The 24,073-nt window shown below is 41.6% G+C and overlaps 2 protein-coding genes across 3 annotated transcripts in view; one reads left to right on the top strand and one right to left on the bottom strand.

Moving 5' to 3' along the window:
• The window catches only part of LOC115794314 (nectin-2-like), a 90,400-nt gene extending 83,008 nt beyond the window's left edge, over positions 1-7,392 (bottom strand). For both annotated transcript variants that reach the window (XM_030749743.1, XM_030749742.1), the window contains exon 1: positions 6,976-7,392. In XM_030749743.1, coding sequence (XP_030605603.1) covers positions 6,976-7,063 — 88 coding nt within the window. In that variant the 5' untranslated portion in view covers positions 7,064-7,392. The remainder of the gene's footprint in view (positions 1-6,975) is intronic.
• Positions 7,393-10,065: 2,673 nt separating this feature from the next.
• Positions 10,066-24,025, top strand: g6fl (g6f-like). Its single transcript, XM_030750353.1, has 11 exons — positions 10,066-10,205; positions 11,080-11,412; positions 13,407-13,673; positions 13,981-14,016; positions 14,317-14,649; positions 16,682-16,939; positions 22,261-22,383; positions 22,592-22,662; positions 22,916-22,942; positions 23,307-23,353; positions 23,647-24,025. The coding sequence occupies exons 1-11, from the start codon at positions 10,133-10,135 to the stop codon at positions 23,666-23,668; spliced, it is 1,590 nt and encodes a 529-aa protein (XP_030606213.1). The 5' UTR covers positions 10,066-10,132; the 3' UTR covers positions 23,669-24,025.
• Positions 24,026-24,073: the final 48 nt, after the last annotated feature.

Genomic DNA, 24,073 nt, shown 5'->3' with positions numbered 1-24,073 from the left:
GGTTGGGGTTGTTAAGGAGTTATCAGAAGAAAGTAGAGCGAGAGGCATGAGGAGCAAATGAGTGTAAGAAGAGGGAAAGTAGCAAAGGCAGTTTGGATAGGCTTAAAGAGAAACTGTGGCTGACATAGGTGGAAGAGACAACTAGGGAATTGGACGGCGGGACAGAGACCGAAAGCGCGCTACATAAGAGAAAGAAAGAGAAAGAGAAAGATAGAGAGCCTAAGAGGATAGAGGAACATAACAGACATTCCAATTACAGAAGGAAAGGGGGGAATTAACGACTGAGAAACAAAGTGGAGGAGAACAAAAAACAGGATGAGAGAAGAAAAAGAGATACAGTAAGGCACAGCAGTTTGCTGAGCAGATGGATCAATTATGCAGACCAAATTACAGAGAGGAGGAAGTTGGTGCATTAGGAGAGAACGTGAACAAAGAAGGCAGAGGATGAATGAATCAAGATGGAGGAGTGGAAGTAAAGGCACAAATGTGACAGGGGGAAGAGTGGGGGGGTGGGGGGGCAAGTGGCCGATTAGAAAGCAGGCAATCAGTTTAGCAGATGAATGAGACAAATCACTTCAATGAAGGAGGGCCTGCTCTCCCTAAGGAGCGACAAACAAACAAACCCTGGCACACCCTGTTGACAAAACACTGGGTTGATAACTGAATAAACCTGCTGCCTCCATTTGACCTTAATGTGATGTTTGCTTCAGGGGAGGATTTAAATGCTGCCGCTTCAAGGCTCTGGGGACTAATGACGACTCTGCTGCTCGTTTATCAGCGTAGCGTGGCTGTACATTTTGAGACCAACAAGTGAAACGTTAGATATCAGTGACGAGATAGAACCGCAGGATCGCAGAAACACTGCTCGCTTTATGAAACACAAGAGCACTCTTAACATGCTTTCACTCTGGAAAAAAAAAAAAATAATAAAAACCTGTTGTACGTTCTGTCTGCAATGGTAGAATCGGTTTTCCTTATCTCATATTTCCGAGATCCTATCTGTGTAAGAATACTACATTTTCACATTACAGTGTGGAAATTTGCGGTGTTGCTCTGATAAGGCTAGTGGGATCACAAGGGAAAGCTGCCTGTATTGAAAGCAGTTTGTGTGCACAAGGTTTTTGAGGAGCACGACTCTGTGCCCAGCTACCAGAGCCTTGAACAGACCCTGTCACAACAAATTCAATTTCCCTCTGTGAATTGGACATGACCTTGTCAAAGTCAGATGCGATGAAGACGCAACACGTCTCTGTGTGTATTAACAGTGGTGCGCAGACAGGTAACAAAAGGAACAAAAATGTTGCACGCATGTAACACATGCTGTTAGAGGGAGCAAAATGTGTGAAAAGAGAGACACAGGCAGTATTACCAACAAAACCAGCTCGACATTTCGCAAAGTAGGGGCAGCGAGGACGTGCGGAGGGATTAGCAGAAGAACAGAGGGAGAGATGTTTCACGGTGCTGCCGGGTCGACAGTGCAAGCCCTAAATGTTTTCAATATCACATAAGGGCACTGCATCATCCACCATTCAATACCAGATCAATAACGCAAACCACCTTCCACCTCGCAAACTACATTTAGACACATTAAGGTGACTGCTAATGAGCAGCAGTGTGCGTGTGTGTGAGTATATAGGGACACAAGGAAGAGGACACAGTCAAGGGCCTCAATGCTTAGCTGCACAGAGATCTGCTGAGTGCACTATGAGGATGATTTCAGAAATAAAAGGATGTGACAAAGACAGAAGAAAGAGGAGAAGGATGACAGAGGGAGCTTACAGGCCAGGAAGCAATAATAAAAAGAGAAAGGTTAGTAGAGGTAGTCCTTTACTGTCTACAATGAAGGCTCTTTAGTTATTAAATATGTGCCTAATGCTTTGAGAGAGTGAGAGAGAAGAAGAGGGGAGGGAGGTGCGACTAAATTACAAATGAGCTGATAATTCTTGGCCTCCCTGGTTCACTCCCTCACGCAGTTTTCTGCAATCCTCCTTCAGCACCTCTGCCAAGATGCTGCGGTGTAGAATTTGAAAATGTCGACAACCTAACCCCCCCGCCCCCCGCTCAATGCTCTGCCTCCGCTGCTCATCCTCTGTGATTTTTCTACAGCAGGGTCACAGAGACACCCATCTCCCAAGCCTAGTTAATTAAGAGGATTTTATTTTAAAGAGTTTGGCTGCCTTTCAATGGATCTTCAATTGGAATTACCGCTCATTCTCTACATTGCCTGAGCTGGAATGGGTTTGACCTGCATCCCCCTAAATTCCATCTGGGGTTTGTCAGGAAAAAGCAGATAGGGAAATTGCAGATTTGGCAGAAGGTATCTTGACTAATGGTGTGGAAATGTGCGTGTGACTGAAAAAAATAAAGCATGCCTTATAACACTGTATACAAGATACGCTCCTGGCATGCAACTTTAGCAAACAGTACAATCTTAAAACTCTCCATTATGTAGAAACGTGGGTGGTTAGAGTACATTATGGAACGGTATCTTGCACTGAACCTTAATCAGTGTATGTGCAAATGCACACAGATTTTATGTAGATAGCAGTTTAACACAACACCTCCGCCAAGAATATCATCGACCCCAGAACAGTTGTGTTTTTAGAAACCCCTTAGCAGCCCCATGCATATTAATAACATTTGGCATTCCTTCTGAAAGAAGGATTTCTGCTCATTTTCCTTTGGATCAGATGGGACTGACTTCAGCCGTCTGGCAACCCTCAGAGCCAAACACAAACATGCCGACCGGGGGCTCCCAGTATGACCTCAACGCCAGCCGCCATCCACCCAGCATGTACAAATCAGCAGAGAAGAGCGGGGAGGGACTTCCGACACAAAAATGGAGCCAACACAGAGCTGCTGGCTTTGGCTTTCTTGTCTCAGGAAAGCCACTATCATTATTACAAGTTGCAGGAAACGCCTTCTTTAAGGGAGTCAATTAAATGAGCATGGAGTGAAAAAAAAAAGGATGTCTTCAGATGTGATCTCTGTAGAAGATAACAGGGTTGCTGATGAGGATAACACTCTTGCCTTCCTGAAAGAAACAGTAATGCACACATGCAGTGTCATCCTGTGATGTGTCGCCTGCGCCCTATTATTGGAATGTCATCTGACTTACAGTGCACCCTCAGGTTACTTCCCCTATGCATCACCAGCTAAATGTGCGCGTGTGTGTGTGTGTGTGTGTGTGTGTACTCGCTTGTGTCTGTGGTCCACTATGAAGCCTAAAATGCAACAAGATGCAGTGGCTCGTGCTCATCGACCCCTTCTGCTCAGCTCCATCCATCCATCCAGTCTAATAATATTTGCCAAGTCAACAATAAACCTGATGGATCTTTTGTGTTTGTGGTCACTGGTAATGAAAACTCTACAGAGCAAAGTAATCTCACTAAAACCTGATTTATCAAAATAGCTGTATACCTAAAAATCTGGTAAAATGTCAATTTAATCAATTTAGCTACCATATTGGCTTTAAAATGAAAAGTGCCTTGTGCTAAAATGTTTTCAATGTGTCTGTTAAAAAGCATCGCATTCGTCACAATTTTATAGTTTGATAAGTGGTGCTTCATTTCTGAGCGACCATTAAATATTGCCTCTAAACTGAAATCACTTTTTTCAAGTCATGCACCTGGAAAAAAAAACAAGTAATATTAAAAAGCTGTCTAAATCATTAGGCTCATCTGGTGAAATGCCAAACCTTCAATCATTTCACAATTTTGTTATTCAAATTTAATTGGGCCACATTTGCCAAACACTGCCCACGTAGAAAGGCAAATACAATGACTTGGCATCACTCATGTCTCCATTAAACCATAAATTCAAGAACACTTTTATGTCTGAATCAACAAACCCTTAATGGTGATCATAAGAGGAAGATATTATTGATGTGTCATTTAAACAGGAATGCTCCCCAAGTGTGTGTGTGTGTGTGTGTGTGCACGTGTATGTGTGAGTGCGAGTGTTCTTACCAGTGCATATCACAGTCAGGATGAGATTTTCTTTCACACGTACAGAAACACACACCTGACCTTTTCAAAATCCTTCTGACATTTACAGGGCTGGTGCAAAGGGGTGAGGACAGCTCATTTACATAATGATAGGACCAAACCTGAACAGCCATTAACACAAAAAAAACTAAACCAAGACTGAAACTCCTCGCTCCGCTGAGACTAATGAGATACTAAGGACTTACTTTTTTCTTCCCCTTTATTAACAATGAAAAAAGAAAAAAAAAAAAAAACTCATGATCCATCAGTTACATTCCTCTTAATAGACAGAGTCTAGTACTCTTCCTCTGTTGTGATGATGAATTGTTCCAGACTTGGCAGGAATACACTGTTCACACCATGTGGAGGGAAACTGTTAGACCTAATAGTTTGAACTATTGCACACTAAGGAGTGCCAAAGGAAAGATCACTACATTCTACTCAACCGGGATCCATGCTAAGCATGTCTGTGTGACTGAACAGGGTGAGGGCAGCTAATGATTGTGAAAATGCTGGAATTTTTTTTTTTCCCAGTACTTTCATATTCCAGTGTATAATTATATTAGCTGGTATGATTGTAGCTGTAAAAATACAGCTCCGAACTCCTACAGTCATGACAGACCATGGCAAGGTCATGTAGTTTATTGCCTTGTCTGGCTGCATGTTGTTCCTGTCAAAAACAGCACAGCCTTGAGTCTGAAGAGGAGGGTGGGGAAGCCATCTGAATAACCCAATCACTACCGTCACCCACACAAAAGCACTGGACAGGAAAGAATAAAAGACAGCAGGAAAAAAACAGACACGAACAAGGCCCCTGTATGTACTGGACAACAGAGGTGGGGGAGGGAGCAAGCGTCGGGCTGGAGGGAGGGAGATTTTAAATGACGGGTGGGAAAGAGGGGAGCCAGGGCGTCGCCTGTCTTTATCAGTTGCTGCCTGTTGAGTTTTGCAGCCGATCCAGAAACTCAGCCACATCAACCCAGCGCACAAAGCAGCAGGATGCCGAAAAGCCACCTGTTTTTCCTTGAATCTGAGGAGAGTTGTCAAGAATAGCTTTGCATACTTTGCTGAATGCTTTCAGGTACACAAAAGAAAAACAATGGCTTATTTGTGAGGAGAGGAGGACAGTCTCTTCCCCCAGCCCTGACCCCGCATGCCCACCGGTTTCTCAGGCGGCAAGCCAGCCACCCCCTGCAAACACGCAGCTTACTCAGCCATAAAGACAATGCTCCCACAGGCTCATACTCCCCCACCTAAACCTCCCCCCTCACGTAAGCCCACCGTTCTTCCAATAAAAAAACATCTCCCTGTAATGGGCCAAGCCTTTCTGACCCACATCCACAGTTCACGGCAACCTTGGGGGTGGGTGGGGTATTATAGTTCAATTTCAGAGCTTAAGCTGGCGGGCCACTTGCCTGCTTAATACAGAAATATTACAGAAACTAACCATAATTAAAAACCTATCCAACTCAATATTTAATTTTTACATTAAAGTTAGGCCATATTAAATTGAAAACTTTGAAGAAAATTAATTCACTTCTTTCGCTCTCAGATTCAGTTTAGAGAAGTGGAGGCAAGTGGTTGCTGCTAAAGCTCTAGAGGGAAAAAAAAAAAGAAGGTAAAAATTCAAAGTGAAGAGTAAAAAGTTCCAGTTCTTCAGATTAAGTTACATAGCTTTACTATTAACCAAAAGGAAGTCAGAGGTACACTTTGAATTTTTAAAAAAATACTAAAAATGAAAGAAAAAGTCACGTTTGTGCCTGCAATAGTAAAGCCTCACTTTCGTCCTTACTCATAAATATGTAAAGCCTTTTGTTTTGTTTTCTCCCTCCTCTAAGAGCACTTCATGTTCTGTAAAATGAAATCGGACAAGAAAAAAAAAGGTTCACTGCATGAATAACTCAATACTGTGACTGTGCTTATAAGTTCCAATTAAAAACACCACAACCAGTCACATTACCGTTCACTATTGAAAATGTATACTGTAGCTGTGCCAGGACTTTAGATCTAGTCCTACATTCTTGCCCCAATTACACAGGAAAAAACAAATAGCTGGCCTAGCGAGGAAAAGCAGCGACAACGTTGAACTGGTTTCCTGCCACATATTCATATGTTAATAGGTTAACTGCATACCAGGAATATTTTCTCTCATTTTGGGGGCCCTGCGGGTGCAGTACCTGTAAGCTACCTGAGCTCAAGTGGACTGGAAAACAGCTGAATAATTAACATGAGCAGGCGTGGCTAGTCACTTTACTTAAAGTAATAGTAACCAGGTTACATAGCAAATCCAAGTAGTGCACTGAAATAAAATCGTGCCCAAGTTCAAACTAGATAACAGCCAGAGCACGGTAAACGTTAAGTTGTCCAGTTATTGCCACCTGTGTACATTAAGAGCTGTTTCCAGATCAGTCTTCTTCCAACCAATGCACGGACAAAGAGATGAAAAGGAGCGGGAGGGAGCGTTGAGGACAGATTTTTTTTTTTTTTTTTTTTTTTTTGGGGGGGGGGGGGGGGGGGGGTGCGAAGGACAGGCTAAAACAGTTACTTGTATAAAGAGGACAGGTCACCAATGAGGCGCAGCAGGCACCTCGCATATACACCTTGCTCCACGGAGCCACACCTTAGGGAAACTAAATATGGCGTTGAGTCACCGACCGAAACTCAGGTCAAAGACCGACGTAGCTGGTTTTACAGCCAAAACCAAAGGTTCAAAATACATATGTATCTATTTGACCACCTCGCTTCATGTTAGTATAGTCAAAACTTTGAGAAAAATCAGGCGAGTTAAAGCAGGAGTTAAAGCGTCGCCAGTGAAGAAAGCAACGAAATCACCTGCTGGATTTTCTTCGCCTGTCACCGCCCTGACAGGTGGTAGTCAGGTTTAAATAGGTATTCTCTGACTTTAATTAAGCTCAGAAGAAATAAAAGGCAAAACAGTGCCGACAATGAGCTGGACATGACTGGGTTATTCTAAGTGGTCATTTCTTACCGTGCTGTAGAAGTATCGACGAAACCAAGCAGAGGAGTCCGATCATTTTTGTGCATTCAAGCCAGATTCGGGTCTCATGTCTCGCCATGGTTGATCACGCTCCTCTAGAACCCCAGTCACGCAGTCTCGCCAAAATAAATACGGTTTAGAAACAGCAACTTCAAATAAAGGTCAGTTTCGTAGGAAAATCTCGCTAAAAGAATCTCATTTAAAGAATAAAAACTTATTTGGCTACAGGACAGGTCAGGAGTCCGACAGAAATTCTTGTTTGAAGTGTCCCTCAGTCGCCTTTAAGGCAGAGTCTGCTAAAAATTAATGGAAATCCTTGTGAATTCGTCCTGGCAGCGCACAGGTGAATATTTCCCCCGCTGGTGTTCAGGATGTAATGAAGTGCTGTTCCCTCTCTCTCAGCTCCAACAACTATTTCCTGCGTTTGAGCGCACGGCAGTCCCACTGTGTGTGAGACTGAGGTGATGTCATCAGGCGTCACAGTCCCTGTCCCCCCACTCCCGAAATAAAGAAAAACAATTAAGATTAGCGATGGCAGGTGGGGGAGCAACTTGTTGAAAATCGCCTAAAGAATTTTTCCTTGGAACAACAACCTGCACCTAGATACCATCTAAACGGCGCAGCAGGTTTTAAGTCAAGGCGAATTTATTTGTACAGCCCAATATCACAGATTTGCCTCATGGAGCTTTCCAATCTGTTCACCACACAGCACCCGCTGTTCACAGACCCCCGGTGATGAACTGTACCAAAGAAAATGAGAGGAAAGACAACAGAGGAGTGATCTCTCTTCTCTGACGGGCAGATGCGCAGTAGATCTGGTGCGTATAGAACGGAGCCACACAATTTATGTGCTTCGCTTTGAGGGGAGATTTATTCTTTCAAAAGCATCAGGATGATACAGTTTTTACGATCCACTTCCAATTTTCAGCCACTACCAAATAAAATACCAAGAACAACTATTTGTGTATTAATTATTGCCATCATAAAAGTGACTTTCAACCTAAAACAAACAACAACAACAAAAAAACCCATAAAGTTAGCTTACACAATTCCTCCGAGTCATACTGTTTTGATGATGAAATAAAGCAGATGATTCTTACGCCCTCTGCTGTTTGCTTCTGCGCACAGGCGTGACATTAGCTCACATAAACCCCAGAACACCAGATGCCAAAATCAATAAGCATTCATTAATGAACGACAAAATACAAAACCAGTGGCAGCCACAAAAATCAAATCACAAAGAAACAGCTTCTCGTGTATCTATTTGCAGACTCCAGCACACTCACTGTTGATGAGGTTTTTTTTTTTTTTCCTTCAACAGAATAACTTCCAATTCATTTTTGCCCTATTTTCCTCTGAAGCAGGGTGCACACTAGCATAGCAATGGCATTATCTGGTTTAGGTCTAATCCCTATACCCAAGTGTTTTACAGCCAATGTAATTACATCTCCTTAAGTCCCACAGTTTAAACCGTGTTGCCTGCTTCCTTCCGTTCTGTTCCATTTCCCCTCAAGTCCCACATTTCCAGACGGTTTCTGAGGTGCAAATTCTGAAGACAGTGATAATAATCAGAGGTCAAGCAATGCTGTGCGCACCAGAAAGAAAAGAAAAAGAAATTAACAGCTGTGATATGTTCTTCTTTTGGACTTCCTTTCCTACCAAAGGAATTCACAACAGCCTCCTAGGTGTGTAGCTCAGTGTTAGAGGACCAGCACATTCATGGGAAGTGAGCAGGGACCACCCATGCCTACACCACTACTGCTAAATTTTATGCATTCACGGGAGAATAGGTGCTTTAAAGAAAGTTGCTACCAAATGGAGGGTTTCATTCCTTTTCCTTCCCATACTCATACATTTTTCATACCCGTACCAAATCGACCTTCACACCTTCCACTTACCAGCCATTACCCACTTTCTTTACACAGTACCTCAACCCTTTTTTTCTCACCATCTCATACCTCTTACACTTCCCTTCATTTACACTTCACTTTCATCCTCTTCCTCATTTCTCCCTCCTTCCTTCCTTCCTTCCATCCCTCTCTCTCTCTCCCTCTTCCCATGCTATTCACTTCTCTTTGTCCACACGTCCTTCACTCCTTGATGCTATTCATCCTGTCCTCCATACTCATGCTCTCCAGGGGTCTGTGGCAGTGATAATGAAGCGCATAGTTAACAGATATTAGCTCATTGGCAGTGGCTTCATTAGACAGAGCCAAGGCTTATGGTGATTATTTACCCATAGAGGATGGGCCACAGGATCGGCACGACGTTCTTTGTCAGCAGCCACAGGCTTCTTTGAAGTCACACTGTCTCTGTTCCCCTGCAACACTCTCTCACACTTCCTCTCTCCCTGGGTTTTTTCGTTCTGTCTGAGCACCTCTCCTTCCACATTTCTCTCCCTCGTGCTGCTCTTAATTTTTTTTTTCCTCTTTCCCTGTCATTAGACACCCACAATACATATCTACTTTCTTTCCCTCTCTCTCTTTCTCTATCTCTCTTCACCGCCCCCATTCACCCAATGGTAATTATGGAAAAATCTGTAATAGTGCTCAGAGGAGCTGATAATACCTTTAGCTTAATTAAAGACATTTATGGGATGTAAAGACATGTAGCCTAGGGGTTGCAGTGCACCCACACCAACCCAAGCTCTTTATTTCTCTCATTTTCATCTCCCTCAATCCCTCACTTTCTGTTATTCTTATCATTTTCTCAGTTTCACACACACATTGTGATACACACACGAGTACATGCTCATTCCTTTTGTCAGACTCAGTGTTGGGGTCAGACGTTCTGTTGCTAATTGCCCAGAAGTTCCGCTCAGAAGCCTAAAACATTGTAGACCAACATTATGTTAATGCCAGCGTATATAGTTTATCAGCTCCATGCACACATACACAACTGGAATGATAACAGTCTCTTCCTGCTGATTATGTCCATGTTGGTTGCTCCATATCCTGTTGGGCTGAAAGATGTGCAGCAAAGTTGCTAAGATGTCACTCAGGGTAACCAATAATATTGGAGGATGCAGAAAAATACTTTTTTTTGTTGTTGTTGTTGTTTGCTGTTCTGAAGAGGAGTAAGAAAGGTCACAGTGTCAGAGAGAGAACTGGTGCAATGAGAGTGGTTTTGTTTTTTCTTTAAATCTGTGATGGAGGCTGGTTTTCTCACCTTTATTGTTGTTTCTATCGTTGTGGTATATTCTTGCCATGTTGGCATCACAGGTATGAATCCATTTCTGTGATTTTTGGAAATGCATTTTGAAACTGCACTTGTACCTATTCATGCTGAAAACAGAGCCTTCATTTCCCTGCAAATGCATATTCATATTACTGAATGTTAATAATGATGAGTGACATCTAAGGAAGCTTCTTTTTTTTTTTGTCCCAGAGGGTTAATTTAAAAAAAAAAAAATTACTTACTGTACCTTTTACCAAGTTAAGGAGAAGGACAAGAGCTTTATTACCTGTGACTGTTTTGTTGTCTCTTTTGCCTTTTTATCCAGTTTACCTGGGCAGTTAGTTCTATGCAGCACTGATATGCCCACAGTGTAAGAGTTATCATAAGATGGCAAAATACACAGTACTTTTTTGTCTTTCTGAAATGCATTTTAAATTCATTTGAAGCCAATGTGATGCTTTAGTAGTCTGTTTTACATAAATCAAGTTGTTATCTTCCGTAGTCTTTTTAGTCCAAAGTTCTTTTTGTTAGTATCCGTCCGCTGCCGCTCTGCATGGAAATATTGTACCGTCTGAGGAAACAAAGAGGGAAATTCTGTGCTAAAAAGACTTTGGAAGATAACCATTATGTTTGACTGACGCCAACAGCAGAAGCCTCATAATAGCTTCAGCTAAACTCATCTAAATCATTTTTACTCACAAATAGGGCTGAGGATTTAGTGTAACACTTGCATATCACTACATATGGGCATGTGGGTTTAACTTGACTTGAAAAACATAATCCTGTCTTATATGTATAAGATTAAAACAAACAACAACAACAAAAAAACTCCAGTAGTATAGTAAGACTTGATATTTTCAATTCATTTCAGCTTCAAGAATTCATCTTTTACAGTAACAAATATCTATTCTCCTTCAGACTGGGACGATGTTGTCGTGGTCAGAGAAGGAATGCTTACCACCTTGGTCTGTAATGATGCAACTGTGAGAGGTGGTGTAACCATTAACTGGAAGGTGAAGTTATTTTGTGCGGATGAGTGGAAGCTGATTATCTCAGCCACTGAAAATGAAAAGTTCTCTGGAGGTGCCTTGAAGCCATCCATGCAACTGACTGACCCTAACTTTCAAGACACTGGGGTTTTCTCACTGTCATTAAAGCCCGAAGCAGCAGACATTGGTTTCTACTCATGCTTGATCAAACAACAAGAGAGGAAACTGAAGGAGAAGATGATCCTTTTAGCTATCCTCACAGGTAGGAATAGCACAACGTTATAATGCATTTGCAAGCTCCTCCTATTAACTGCAACCAATAAAAAACCCTTAACTTTGTACATCACAGATTTTCAGATAAATAAAGTATGCATGTGTGTTTATATAGCTCTATAAATAAAGTTCCCCCTCCAGGTAATTTGTAAGATATCTAAACACACTCCTCTTTAAATAATAATTTGTGTAATACAGTGTCCAAGAATTCCCAGCAGGGCAGCAGGACAGCGCAGTGGGTAGCTCAGCAAGAAAGTTCTAGGTTCAAACCTCCTGGTCAGTTATGTGGAGTTTGCATGGATTTTCTCCAGGTCCTTCCTCCCAACGGCAAGCATCTTAAGCTAATTAGTGCTTCTAAATTAGCCATTGGTGTGGGTGCGAGGGGTTCTCTGTCTCTTCATGTTAGCAATATGATGGATTAGCAACCTGTCCAGTGTTTCCTTTGCCTCTCACCAAATTCAGATCAGTTCAGCTGTAATTATATAGCACCAATTCACAACAGTCACCTCAAGGCACTTTATATTACAGGGAAAGACCCTACACTATTAGGGAAAAAACAGCAATCGGACACCGTTATTACTAATCATTACTAATGATTAAATGCAATAAGGGTATAAACACTGTGTGTAAGAAAGAGAATGACAAGAGGTGATTGAAAAAGAAACACTCATTGCACCATGGGAAGCTCCCCACCAGCCTGAGCCTACTGCAGCATAAGTAAGGGAGATTTCAGGGTCACCTAATCCAGCTCTAACTATAAGCTTTATCAAAAAGAAACAATGTGTTTGGTGTTAAAAGTAGAGTGTGTCATGTATACTGTGTGGCAGGAAAGGCTGAGGACCCAAACTGCAGACTTTGGAGGCAAAACTTAAACTCAAAAAACTCTGCCTTTATTGCTGACAATCCATAGGGGAACAGAAGGCAACAGTGAAGCAGGTTAGGCACAAACTATCTAAGATACCAAGGCAATCCCCCCACATATGTTGCGCAACCAGCATGCAGGGCCACCAACAATGAGGACCTAACGAAACACTGAAGAAAACTCAGTGCTTAAATACACACACAAGGTCATTAGTGGAAGTGAAAACAGCTGGGGAGAACAAGATACAGGTGAACAGAACGAGACTAACGAGACAAGTGGAGCAAAACTGAACACAATGCACCAAAGGACTGGCAAAATAAAGCAGGAAATGATTAGACACGGCAGAAATGCAGACTTGACACCGAACACAGGGAATGCCTGATAAGAGAAACAAGGACTTAAATATAGATGAACCATAAAACTGAAGAGAACTCAAATAAGTAATCTAAGACAGCCTAAGACTCAAATAAAGATACGAAATATCCTACGCCACTGAAGGTCCATTCTCAGTGTTTGTGCTGTCCAGGCTTCAGCTTTTCATACCACCGTTGTGTTGCCTATTGGCTTCCAAAGTCCAGTACTCATCGTCAGCATCAAATTTTAGGTACACTCTGAAAAACTTGGCACTTGACAAATTTTCATGAACATCCATCAAATGTTTTCGTGGAGGGGGACTTAGCTTCTTCTTCTTTTTTTTTTAATTTAAATTTTAGCATTGTGTACTTTGGCTCCTCAACATTGTTTTTTATTTTTATTTTAAATCTCTCTAGGTCTTTTTACAGCTCATGTCTATAGAAAATACATAATTAAATTATTTACTTTAAAATTAAGGCATATAGGAAATTATATTTTCCGCAACCACACTTTATTTTGTACATTAGGCTCATGTTACCACATCTTATCATCATACCTATGTATGCAACTCAGTTTTCTCTGTTTTGCTTTAAACATTTAATCCACTACATTCTACAAGGAAATATTATACTTTAACTCTACTACATTTATGTTGGTAGTCAGCCAGCAGATAAATAATTTACATACAATCTGAGCCCCACATCATCCAGATACAGCAATGAAAGGCTGCATTTGCACACATTAATTATATCCTTTCCCATTTCTAGTCAAAGTCTTCCCTGCTGCACCCATTCCTCAGCACAGCACCCTGCGGCTGATTGCCAATGTCACTCCTGACATTGCCTTCACAAAAGTCACCTGGGCAGGACCTGGTGGCGTTCCACTGATGAGCAAGAAAATGTCAAAGACAGACTCTATGGCTAAACTACCGCAAGTTCTGAGCAACGATGGTGGTGTTTATGTCTGTATGGTTTACCCCCGGGGTAACGGCAGCAGCTTTTTCTTTGCTTTCAATGTGGATGTTGTAGTTGCTGGTAAGGCTGACTGGAAGAAGAGAAGCAATGCAGAAGCACTGCAAACTAGAATGCATTTGTTGTTGCTTTTATTGATGGTGCAAGTGGGCATCAATGCCAGAAACTCTAGCAACAGCATTACTTATTTAGGAGTCTTGTAGCTACAGTTCTTCAAAGTATTTACTTTTATAGACCAGTTTCAAGACTCAAAAGCATAGTGTAGATTTGCACTAAAATTCAGCTAGTCCTCCTGTGAATATTATAGTTGCTACATTTATGTATTATTCATTATTTGCTTTTTGCCCCCCACCCAACCCCATCCCCACAGCTGACAAAGTGGCCTCATTCACCAATATAACACATGGTAAGTAACTCTGTAACAGAAGCAGTCTGAAAGTCCTGTGTCAGCAGCTTGGTAATCAGGCAGAGCAGAATGCAAGAGCAGAGCTGAAGAAGTGACTCTCAGCATATGAGAATGTAATCCCTATTGTTGTAGGAATTTTCCCCTACTCTATCTCCATTTCCCCACTTTTTTTGCTATTCTGTTTATAGTTTCTTTACCTCACTCTTCATTCAGCCACTTTTTTAAGTCTGAATTCCCTGTCCACATGTCTTCTTGCACAGTAATGTCTTCATATCTGTCCTCCACTGCCCTTGCCTGCAGGTCCTATGATCTCCACTGCCACTCAGGCTCACACATCCTTCCCCTTAACCTGTCCTGGTGTCCAGGGGGACTATGTGCAGCTGCACTGGCTTCCCCCTGACAGCAGAAGCCAATCTAATATGAAATCAGTGTACCAGTATGACCGTTGGAGGGGTACTTTAATGATTGACCAAAACAAGAGACTACAGATGGCTGGTCCACCCTACAATCCAGAGACTGGGAGCTTTTCCTTTCTGCTTACCCCTGACTGGAAAGATGGTGGGCTCTACATCTGCGAAGTCTTGCTCAATGACAACATTTTCAGCCAGAGGACCTTGCTCACCGTGCTGAAAGGTACAGATCAGGGTCAGAGGGTGGAGGCAATAGTAGGAGGGGTGATTAGAAGGAATAAAACAACAGGAGGAGCTCCAGTGGGTCACCGCAGACTAGTACTGTTTGGTTTATTGTTACATTTTGATTTTTTGTTAAAATGACATAAATTAGCATTGGCAGAAAAAATTTGGCAAGTTTTTCATGGGCACAACCTATGTATTCAACTCTGCTGCTCAACCCACAAATGCATTTTCCTTACAAATGCAGCACCATTTAAGGGGAAATAAACAGGCTTTCCAGTGGTATAAGATTTATTGCAAGGAAGCATTTGTTACAACAAAGTAATAATCAACCAAACACAAATTTCCTTACTTTTTGTGCTAAGTTTATATTATTACCCCAACCTTTACTGTTAAGAAAATGGATGGATGGACTTTCTTCAGTCTTTTGATCATAAAATATGCCATATGTTTTCATGGTGAGCTGAAATCCTGCAAAGGCCATAACATATGACTCACTCATCATTTTAATACTCGTCAATTCATTCAGTGACCTTTCATGTAATCACTGGTGGCATCTCCATTTGTTATATTTCTCCACCCACTTATTCTTTTTTTATTACTATTATATTTTATCATTTTTCTGTAGTGTTTTAGAGCAATACTTTGGCACTAAATTAAATACGCTCGTTAACATTTGTGCTCAGGGGGACATAGATCAAAATAACCTGGTTTGTTTAGTTTAGTTTAGTATCTAACTCAAAGTCCAGTGTTAATTGGCTGAATAAATGCATCTTTTGCAAAAAGTTGTTTAGATTGTCACTATCCTTGGCAGACCTATATGCTGTGAATTATGAGTAGGTTCAGTCATCCATGTCGCAAAAAAGGCAGCAGCACACACCAGAAAACTTGCTTCTCCTTGAAAATTTTCACAATTACAAGAATATTTTTATGGAAAATTAGCAATACAAAAAAGTGAGTAAAGTCATTTTTCAAACATGCGTGCTATAATGAAAAGATACTTCCCTCCAGGACACCCATGTCAAGGTGTCATTTTTTCTGCCGAATTGTCCTTGAGCAAGACACTGGCTTTTTCTCCAGCTTCACTTCAGTGTTCCTACAGATGATGCACTCTGACTGCAGAATAAAGAAAGAGAAATTTTCCTACAGCCATTGATAAATTACATTATTAAAGGAATACATTGACTTTATACACATGAAAAAGAACATTTGCTCAATTCATAAATTTAAAAGGGGAAAAAAATTGAGCAGAGTGCTTGTTGATTTTTATGAGTGAGCCTTGGGGAGTTTTCACCCTTTGCAGACACACACATTTGCACCTGCATTCACCAAAGTTAATATGCACACATACACATACCATGCCCTGTCATGGTGGCCTTGGAGGGTTTTACTAATCACAGTTCCACTGGCATCCATCACAGCTGTCCAGACATGACCGGCCGATCAGTCATTGTCACTGTCACCCTGCTTCACACATCTGCATCCGTACACATACATGCACACACATCCACCCATGCACCAATCATGTGACACATGTATTTTTACCCCACCTCATTATAAGTATCATTATGCATGATTATACCTGCTGCCCTCCCACCAAGGCTGTAGGTGGCCCACACTGATCACGCTAATCAAGACTGAAATGTGTGTGTTTTTATGTGTGTGGATGGGGTCTGTGGAGCTTGATTACACCCAGATGGATTCTCATTCCACTTTGATGAGACACTAAACATCACTCACAGTCAAGCAATGCATTAGCAGCAAATCAAGTTAATGAATATATATTATTTTGACCCTTCTCTGAATTGTTCTTTGTTTTTCATATCACTTTCCCTTTACCTCATTACTCTCTATCTGTCCTTGCCCTTTTCTATATTCACACACTACCCTTTAACACACCTTGTCTCTCTCCTTCCTTGTCCCTCCTAACTGTTTTTTTTCACTAACTCATCATTCCTACTGACTTCTCTTTATTTGTTTGGTCTTGTTTTCCTCTCCCATCCTCCTCTTATCGCGCTGCATTACCTCCACAGTTAAAACCAAGGAGTATTCCAGGAACCTGGAATTGGTGTGCCTCTACTCAGAGCGGTCCCAGGTCCGAAGAGCCGAGTGGAAACATCACAATAAGAGTCGAAAGCTAAACATGTCAAGCAGCAGCCCTGGCACCATCACCACCATTCTACCCGTGCCCATCACCTCTGACATAGCTGGGAACTACACCTGCGTCCTCTACCTGAAAAATGGGCAGGTCATTCAGGCAACACAAGCTGTCACAGTGCCTGCAAAGGGTGGTAAGGATTTGCCCAAAGGTTGGTGTGTTTTCAAAGTTTCCTTAGGATCATTATATATACAGCAGTCCTGGCAGACTTCCTGTCTACTTGGGGTTAATTAACCATGAGTGTGGATGCTTCCTGGATATCTGCTCCATGAAGCGTTCTATGGTGTATTCAAGCCAACCTTAGGTCAGTTTGTCTGCCAGAGAGCCTCTAGTTTACAGAGGCAAAAGCTCATGACAGATACCATATGTTATGCTTTCTTAATGTAGCTAAAGAGGTCACAGGTCAAAACTTCTGAGTAAGACTTCATGATAATATCCAGTGGTATAACTTAATGCACTGGATAATATTCTATTCTGCATTTTGTTCTTTAAAATATAAAATCATATAGGCAATTTTTTTTCTCATCAAACTCGCCTAGCTAAAATCTGAATATAAGACAAGACCTGAGAAAATCTCTTTCCACAAGAACTAAATTATTCAACCTTATTGTATTGGTGGCTGTGAGGGAGCACAGGAGGATGTGACAGTTGAATGAATCCCTTAGCAGAGATGAGTTCACTCCCCATAACCCAATACATCACTTGGGTTGAGGGCCCCCAGAGCTCATCGTGATGCATGCTGATGGTATAGCTATAAGAATAATGCACAGGAAAGAAAGAGAGTTAGAGGGTGAATAGTGCACAGGAAAAGAGATGAGGCAGCAAGAATTTTTCAGATTTGAGAGGTCAGATTATGATACATATACAGCAGCAAGAGAACATTTATTAACTTTTTGGATTTGCCAGGACTGATTACTCGTAAGATGTGGTTTGATGTTAAACTGAGTCATACTTATGGACAAACACATTATGACTTAATATCTACCTTGCAGTTGCACCTTTTATGCCCATATTGAGCACGCTGAGTAAATATTTAAAGTCCAGGCTGAGAAAAGTTAGTGAGCTTCTGTGCTGAGGTTAGACTGGAAGCGTGGGTTGTACAGGAGCCTCTCTCCTTACTAAGTAAATGCACACAAAGTCAGGTTACAGGCAAAGTCTGCTCTTCTCGAGAAAGCAACTTTCACATGATGATGGTATTATAGAAGTGCATAAAGCTGGAAAGGGCTCCAAAAGCATTTCTCTCAAGAGATGGGTGTTCATGAGTTTCCAAGAAAAACTGTCAACAATTGGAGGAAAATCAGGACTGTTGCTGCTCTCTCTCGGAGTGGGCGTCCTGCTAACATCACACCAAACCTGAGTTCTGACCCTAACCCAACTGAGATGCTGTGGTATGACCTGAAGGCGGCTGTTCAATCAAGACATCCCTGCAATACTGATGAACTAAAGCAGGAGCATTTCAGAGCTGTGCAAGTCTCATAAGCAGCCACAGGAAAAATCCGCTGGAGATTGTTGCTCTTAAAGGACATTCAACAAGTTGCTAAATTCAAGAGTGCAATAACTTTCAGCCTGTACTCTCGCTAGTAACTTGGTGTGTGTTAGTTTGTTCTGGTTTGTCTATAATGGTGACCGAAATGAAGGTCAGACCACACCGTAATCACGTCATAACCCCTGGTACATCAAACTTTTTCTTGCAGCTCTATATAGCATAAATATGACAATGTCAAGGACAGACTGTGTGGCAGGCAGAAGGTGGACACAAAAATACAAGACTCAGAAGACAAGGCGTGAACTCAAAAACTGCTTTATTGCTGAGCACTTACTAAATGCAAAATTAAGCAGATCAGATCACAAGGGAGACTTAGACAGCATATACACACAGGATAACAAGGGAACAGGTGGGAGAGCAGCTGAACCCAGTCACAGCTAAAGAGATGAGGGAAGTAGTATTAAACCCAAAGACAAGAGACTATCAGAATAAGACAGGAAATAAGTAACACTGAGACAGGACTAAGATATACAAACTTGACAGAGACAGAAGATAAACATTGAGACAAGCTTTGAGGAACAGAAGGGAAGCACAAAAGAGGATTAACAACCTATCAACTAAATCAGTCAGGGAACTTAAGGCAAAGACTACAGGAGCATCAAAGCACCAGGAATGTAAAACATAAACAGAAGGCTATGGAGCTCAAACAAAAATCTCATCTCAAAAGCCAACATAAACATAAAGACCGTTAGAACAGGAGCAGAGAGCAAACAGCATGAAGTAACACCACAAGGAACTCATGTAAGGTAAGGAAATGAAGACATGTAAACACTAAAAAAAAAAGGAGAAAGGGAAACATCAAGAATACAGAATGCAGAATACAAAGATAGGTGAAGCCCTGCAACAGGCTGGCGACCTGTTCAGGGTGTACCCCGCCTCTCGCCCTATGACAGCTGGGATAGGCTCCAGCCCCCCCGCGACCCTGAACAGGATGAGCGGAAGCGAATGGATGGATGGATGGAAAGATAGGTGAAACTAGAAAAAGCCCTCAACATTCCAAAAACATAAAGGGGACATAAATCCTTCCTTTTCACATGTAAATCATTCACTTGTGGTCTAAATAAAGTAGAACTGCAATGCTTTGGTCTGAATTCCTCGTTATTGTAGCTCCACAGACCCCTCGTTTACACTTGTTCTGAGGCGCATCTTAGAGCAGTCTTTTTAAATGTGAATGAGACATTTCACACCCTCCAGGTCGCATAGCGTTCCACTCCACCCCATTTGGCCATTTTTGTAGTTTGATAGCAGCGATACGATTATCTAGCGGCAAAGAAACAAACACTTCGAAGAGGCTCTGATGCCGGAGGTTGATGTAAGTAATCGTGTGGGTTAATACACCCAACAACATTTTGACTTGTCTACTTGCAACTTTGGCATAACAGAACTTGGACTACAAAATCGCTGCGAGAAAAAAACTGGCAGATTCACGAAATTGGTTAGCCGGAAGTCCATGACCTTGTTTAGGAGTTCCACAGCAAATACTGTGACGTAATAGACAAGAAAACGTAATAGGGAATAGAGAAAACTGAACAGACTGAAACGTATGACCCAAAAGGAATATAAAGATATCTAAGCAGCACCAGAAGAGAATAAATTAAAATTTTCTGCACTCCTAGACACTCAAAGTACACACAAAAAAATGTATTTAAGGGCTAAAAAAGTGGATTTTGCATGATATGTCCCCTTTAAAACCCTGGCCCCAAGACCCACGGATCATGACAGACAAGTGTTGCATTTTTTCCAGCATGTCATGGGGAATTTAGACTGAGCAGAGTGAGAATTCAAATAATGTGAATGTTGGATGACCTACATTTTCCTGTTGAAAAGTGGCAGACTGCACAAACACTGCAATAGTGCAAGATAGCACAAAAAATCAAATTATGGTTAATAACGGATAAGATGACAGTAAGTAGTGACAGTTTAAGGTTTATGAACTGTTTTTTTTTTTTTTTCTGGAAGGCATCTTGAGATAGTGTTATTTCTGTGCAGGGTTATCTCTGAGAGGGAAATGAAACAAAATTTTAGCACACTAAATAACGCATATTTATCATTTTAGGATATTAAATGAAATGTAAGCCAAGTAGAGTGTGTGGTGGAGTAAAAATAACAATGCACTGTCAAATTCTTTTACTGGTGGCACAGTTCAAAGAATGCAGAATTGAACCAATTATTGTGTTGAGCAGCACACAACATACTTCAAATGTAAGGGATTTTCTGTAGTCATTTTCTATCTTCAGTTTGTCCATCATTTGCAAAGTATTCAAGCAGCTCTTCAGTCTGCCTCCTATCAGGCACCCTACTCTGCAATCGCAATAATATAAATCACCCCTACCTCATTTGAGATTAAATAGACAAGGTGGGGAAGAAGTGCCAATGGAAAAAAGAAATGGGTAAGATATGAAAGAAAGAAAGAAAGAAAGAAAGAAAGAAAGAAAGAAAGAAAGAAAGAAAGAAAGAAAGAAAGAAAGAAAGAAAGAAAAAGAAAAGAGGACAAGTGGCCATGAGAAACTGGGGGCATTTATGCCTCACTTCACTGTGCTCAATTACCATAATTCATGCGTTAAAGCTGGCATGGAGAACAGAGCAGGTCAGTCTTGGGGTCAGCTCTCACTACAATATTCCATTAGCAACCTCTACACTCACTCACCAATCAATTAGACCTCACACGGCACATAATGATTGATTATTTTGAAGCTGGCTAAAAGCAGAGACACCAGGGCTAAGGTGAAGCTCAAGGGCCAATCCTCTTTCAAACAAAATTTGTGTAAAGTTGGAAAGAGGTGAAAGTGAACTTTACTTTTGCCTGTTTTCTGTCCACTGGAGAACCTAAAACGTAAGAGTTTTTTAAAAATTATGTTAATTATGTAATTATATAATCAGTCTTTGTGGTGATTTTGTGTGCATAAGGCTTCTCTCGTGTAACCCAAAGATGTCTGAAAGATCTGACAGCTTTGCGCTCTGTCTACAGTGAGCAGACAGACAACAGCGCGCTTGTTCAGGTGCACTAATTTACGCAATCTCTGTGGAAACAAGCACCACCTTCCTGCTTCCCATGTTGCCCGGTGGCTGTGTTTTGCAAGACTGATGTCACCATCATTATGCAAACAATCCTGACAAGTTTGATCACAAGCATGTGCTCTTCCCACAAAATTTGACTTGTACAACAGTGAGCTAATGTTGTGCTTATGTAATGTTTGTGATAATCATGCCTACGCTTTATAGCCACCTGTTTTTCAATACTGTATTGACTGGAATTGGCTGAAAGGCTGCAATTCTCCATTGTTTGTCAGTTTGCCTAGAAGCATTTTGTCGCTGGGATCAGATGTCAAGGGAGCACAAAGAAAAGCATCTCCAGACTTTACCTACATCATATTTAGCAAATGAGAAACTGAATAATTAGGTTTTGCATAAACTGCTCTGTATGGAAGAGGCTTTTGCTGCGATGATCAGAGAATATCTGGTTTCCTTGATATACTGCTGCTTTTCTTCTTCTCATCCACGTTTCAAATTGACAGCCTTTACTGTCCAGACTGAGGGTCTGTCAGATCGATGTCTTCTAAGCTGCTGTACAGACTATTCACTCTGTCTGTCAGAGTCTGGATTTCCTCTCTTTATTTCACTGCATCCTTTGTCTATGACTGCAGCAGTATGATGCAAATGCATGTAACATGTTCAGGAAATTGGAAGTGCAAAATGTCCTAAAATATAGCCCCAAGTGTTAAAAGGTTTCCCCTGCCTGACTAGAACAAACTGGAGAGCAAACAGCAATAAGTTCCTGGACAGCCTTAGTGTCATTCAACCACACACACTATCACAACTCTGTGAGTTTTATATTAGCACTGTTCTTGGAAAAAAAAAAAAAAAATCATGCTTTTTTTCTTCCTCTTTCTCGCACTCTCTTTTTGTAGACAGTGTCAGTGTCACCACCCCCTCCCTGCTCCCTTCTCTCTCTGCTTTATTACTCCTGGTGCCCCTGGTTGCCGCAGCTGTCGGTGTGTTGCTATGGAGACAGAAACACATTTCGGATCGTGGTGAGTCTTCCGGCGTTTTCTTTTTTGACAGCTTTCCGTGTTCCGTCCATCTTTGGCCCCTGTTGGCTGCCACTGAGTGATCTGGGCCATGACATCCTCTGGGGTTGTTGTAATGAATCTGCCCCCCACCATCTCCTCCATCCTTCTGCAGCCTTGCGTGTGTGTATGTGTGTGTATATACACTGGTAACTGTCTTTTTTGTACTCAGGTATTGAGCAGTCTCTGTCTGTCCAGAGAGAAGCAGAGAACATCTATGAGAATCCTGAAGATATTAGACAGGTGATAAATTTAATCAAATACCTTCTGATGAATTTTGCCCTCATCTTCCCCTCTCCTTCATCGCTCCTGTGGTATTTAGCATTCTTTCTTTCCTCTGTTTCCCTCCCCCTCTCTTCCCACTTTACCGTCTTGTCTCTATAGTACACTTTAATGTTTTCCTTCCCTCATCTGCTTCTGTTTTCCTCTGACTTCAAGTGTCCCTCCCTCTCTGTCACTTGATGTTCATTAAACCTATTCTCTCCCCTCCCAACAGGCCCCTCCCCAAGGTTCAGTCTACATGGTGAGTTATTATGCGCTCACACACATGCAGGCACTGTGCACACATGTGTCTGTGCAAGTAACTGTGATACACACATTCACTAGTGCATACAAAGTCTCAGTCTCTCTATTGTGCCCTCCCTAAGCTGTCAGCAGATACGTCTTCCTTCTCACTTCCAGTCCTCTTCTCTAATCTATCAGCTTTCTCTCAGATAAACCCATTGCCTATCAACTGTCACCCTTACATTAGTGGTATTAACAAATCAATCTCATTACACACCAGAGGGACATAAATCTGGCCTCAGTACATCTCTTTATCCTTCTCTTCTCTGTCCCACTCCTTCTTGCTCTCTCCCTCTCCCTTTCCCTTTTCTTCTTTATGTCAGGATTTGAAGCCAAGAGGAGAGGATGATGTCTATAAGGAACTGGAGCGGTAAGCAAACACAGTTGCATCACCTGTGTGTGCTTTTATATGTTGTGTGTTTGCACTGTCACTCATGTGCCCCTCACATTCTTCTCACACTTACCAATCACCCCAGCCTGAAAATCACTCTGACACTGTGGCATAATATCACGCCACGCGCTGACAGGCAGCACTCCTTCACCCGTGTGCTGTTGTTGCGTGGGCTGTCTGTGTTTGTGTTTAAGGAAAAATAAAAGAGACTGGGGCACTGGAGATTTTTTTGTGTGTGCGTTTGTGAGTGTGTCTTTGCGTTCTGTTTTCAGATACGAGCAGTGTCAGAGCTGATCACCTACCCACATCTCCCCCATATCCAGCTGTCACATCCGCTCAGTTCCCAGCTGCTGCAGAAGGCCTTTTTAAACACAAGTAACAGCTGAATGTCAGAGTTGGGATTTAAAGACAAACTTCAGTGCTTTAGAGACATGCTACACAGTTGTTTAAATGTTTTCTTGTTTTTTTGTATTCTAAGTGATTGTTAAGTTGCAAAAGGGAGTAAATCATTTTCTCAAAAGGTTCCAAAATGGGTCCACATCTATAGCAGATGATATAGTACCCTATGTCAAATTATCTTTTCATGAGTTTACTTGCTATTATATTTGCTTTTATGTTGTATTTATTTCATTTAACATTGTACCAGTTGTGTTTGACTTTTATTAATATGTATATTTAACTTTTAAATAAAGCTTGTGT

This window comes from Archocentrus centrarchus, chromosome 16, assembly GCF_007364275.1.
Source record: "Archocentrus centrarchus isolate MPI-CPG fArcCen1 chromosome 16, fArcCen1, whole genome shotgun sequence".
NCBI lineage: Eukaryota > Metazoa > Chordata > Actinopteri > Cichliformes > Cichlidae > Archocentrus > Archocentrus centrarchus.
The sequence above is the reverse complement of the archived record's forward strand: the minus strand, read 5'-3'. Positions and strand labels throughout refer to the sequence as shown.

Bases quoted from the DNA above. Each gene is read 5' to 3' on its own strand.
- g6fl (XM_030750353.1), top strand. From the start codon at position 10,133: ATGGAGGCTGGTTTTCTCACCTTTATTGTTGTTTCTATCGTTGTGGTA. The intron at 22,384-22,591 runs GTGAGTCTTCCG...TTTTGTACTCAG, and splicing joins GAAACACATTTCGGATCGTG to GTATTGAGCAGTCTCTGTCT. The intron at 23,354-23,646 runs GTAAGCAAACAC...TTCTGTTTTCAG, and splicing joins GTCTATAAGGAACTGGAGCG to ATACGAGCAGTGTCAGAGCT.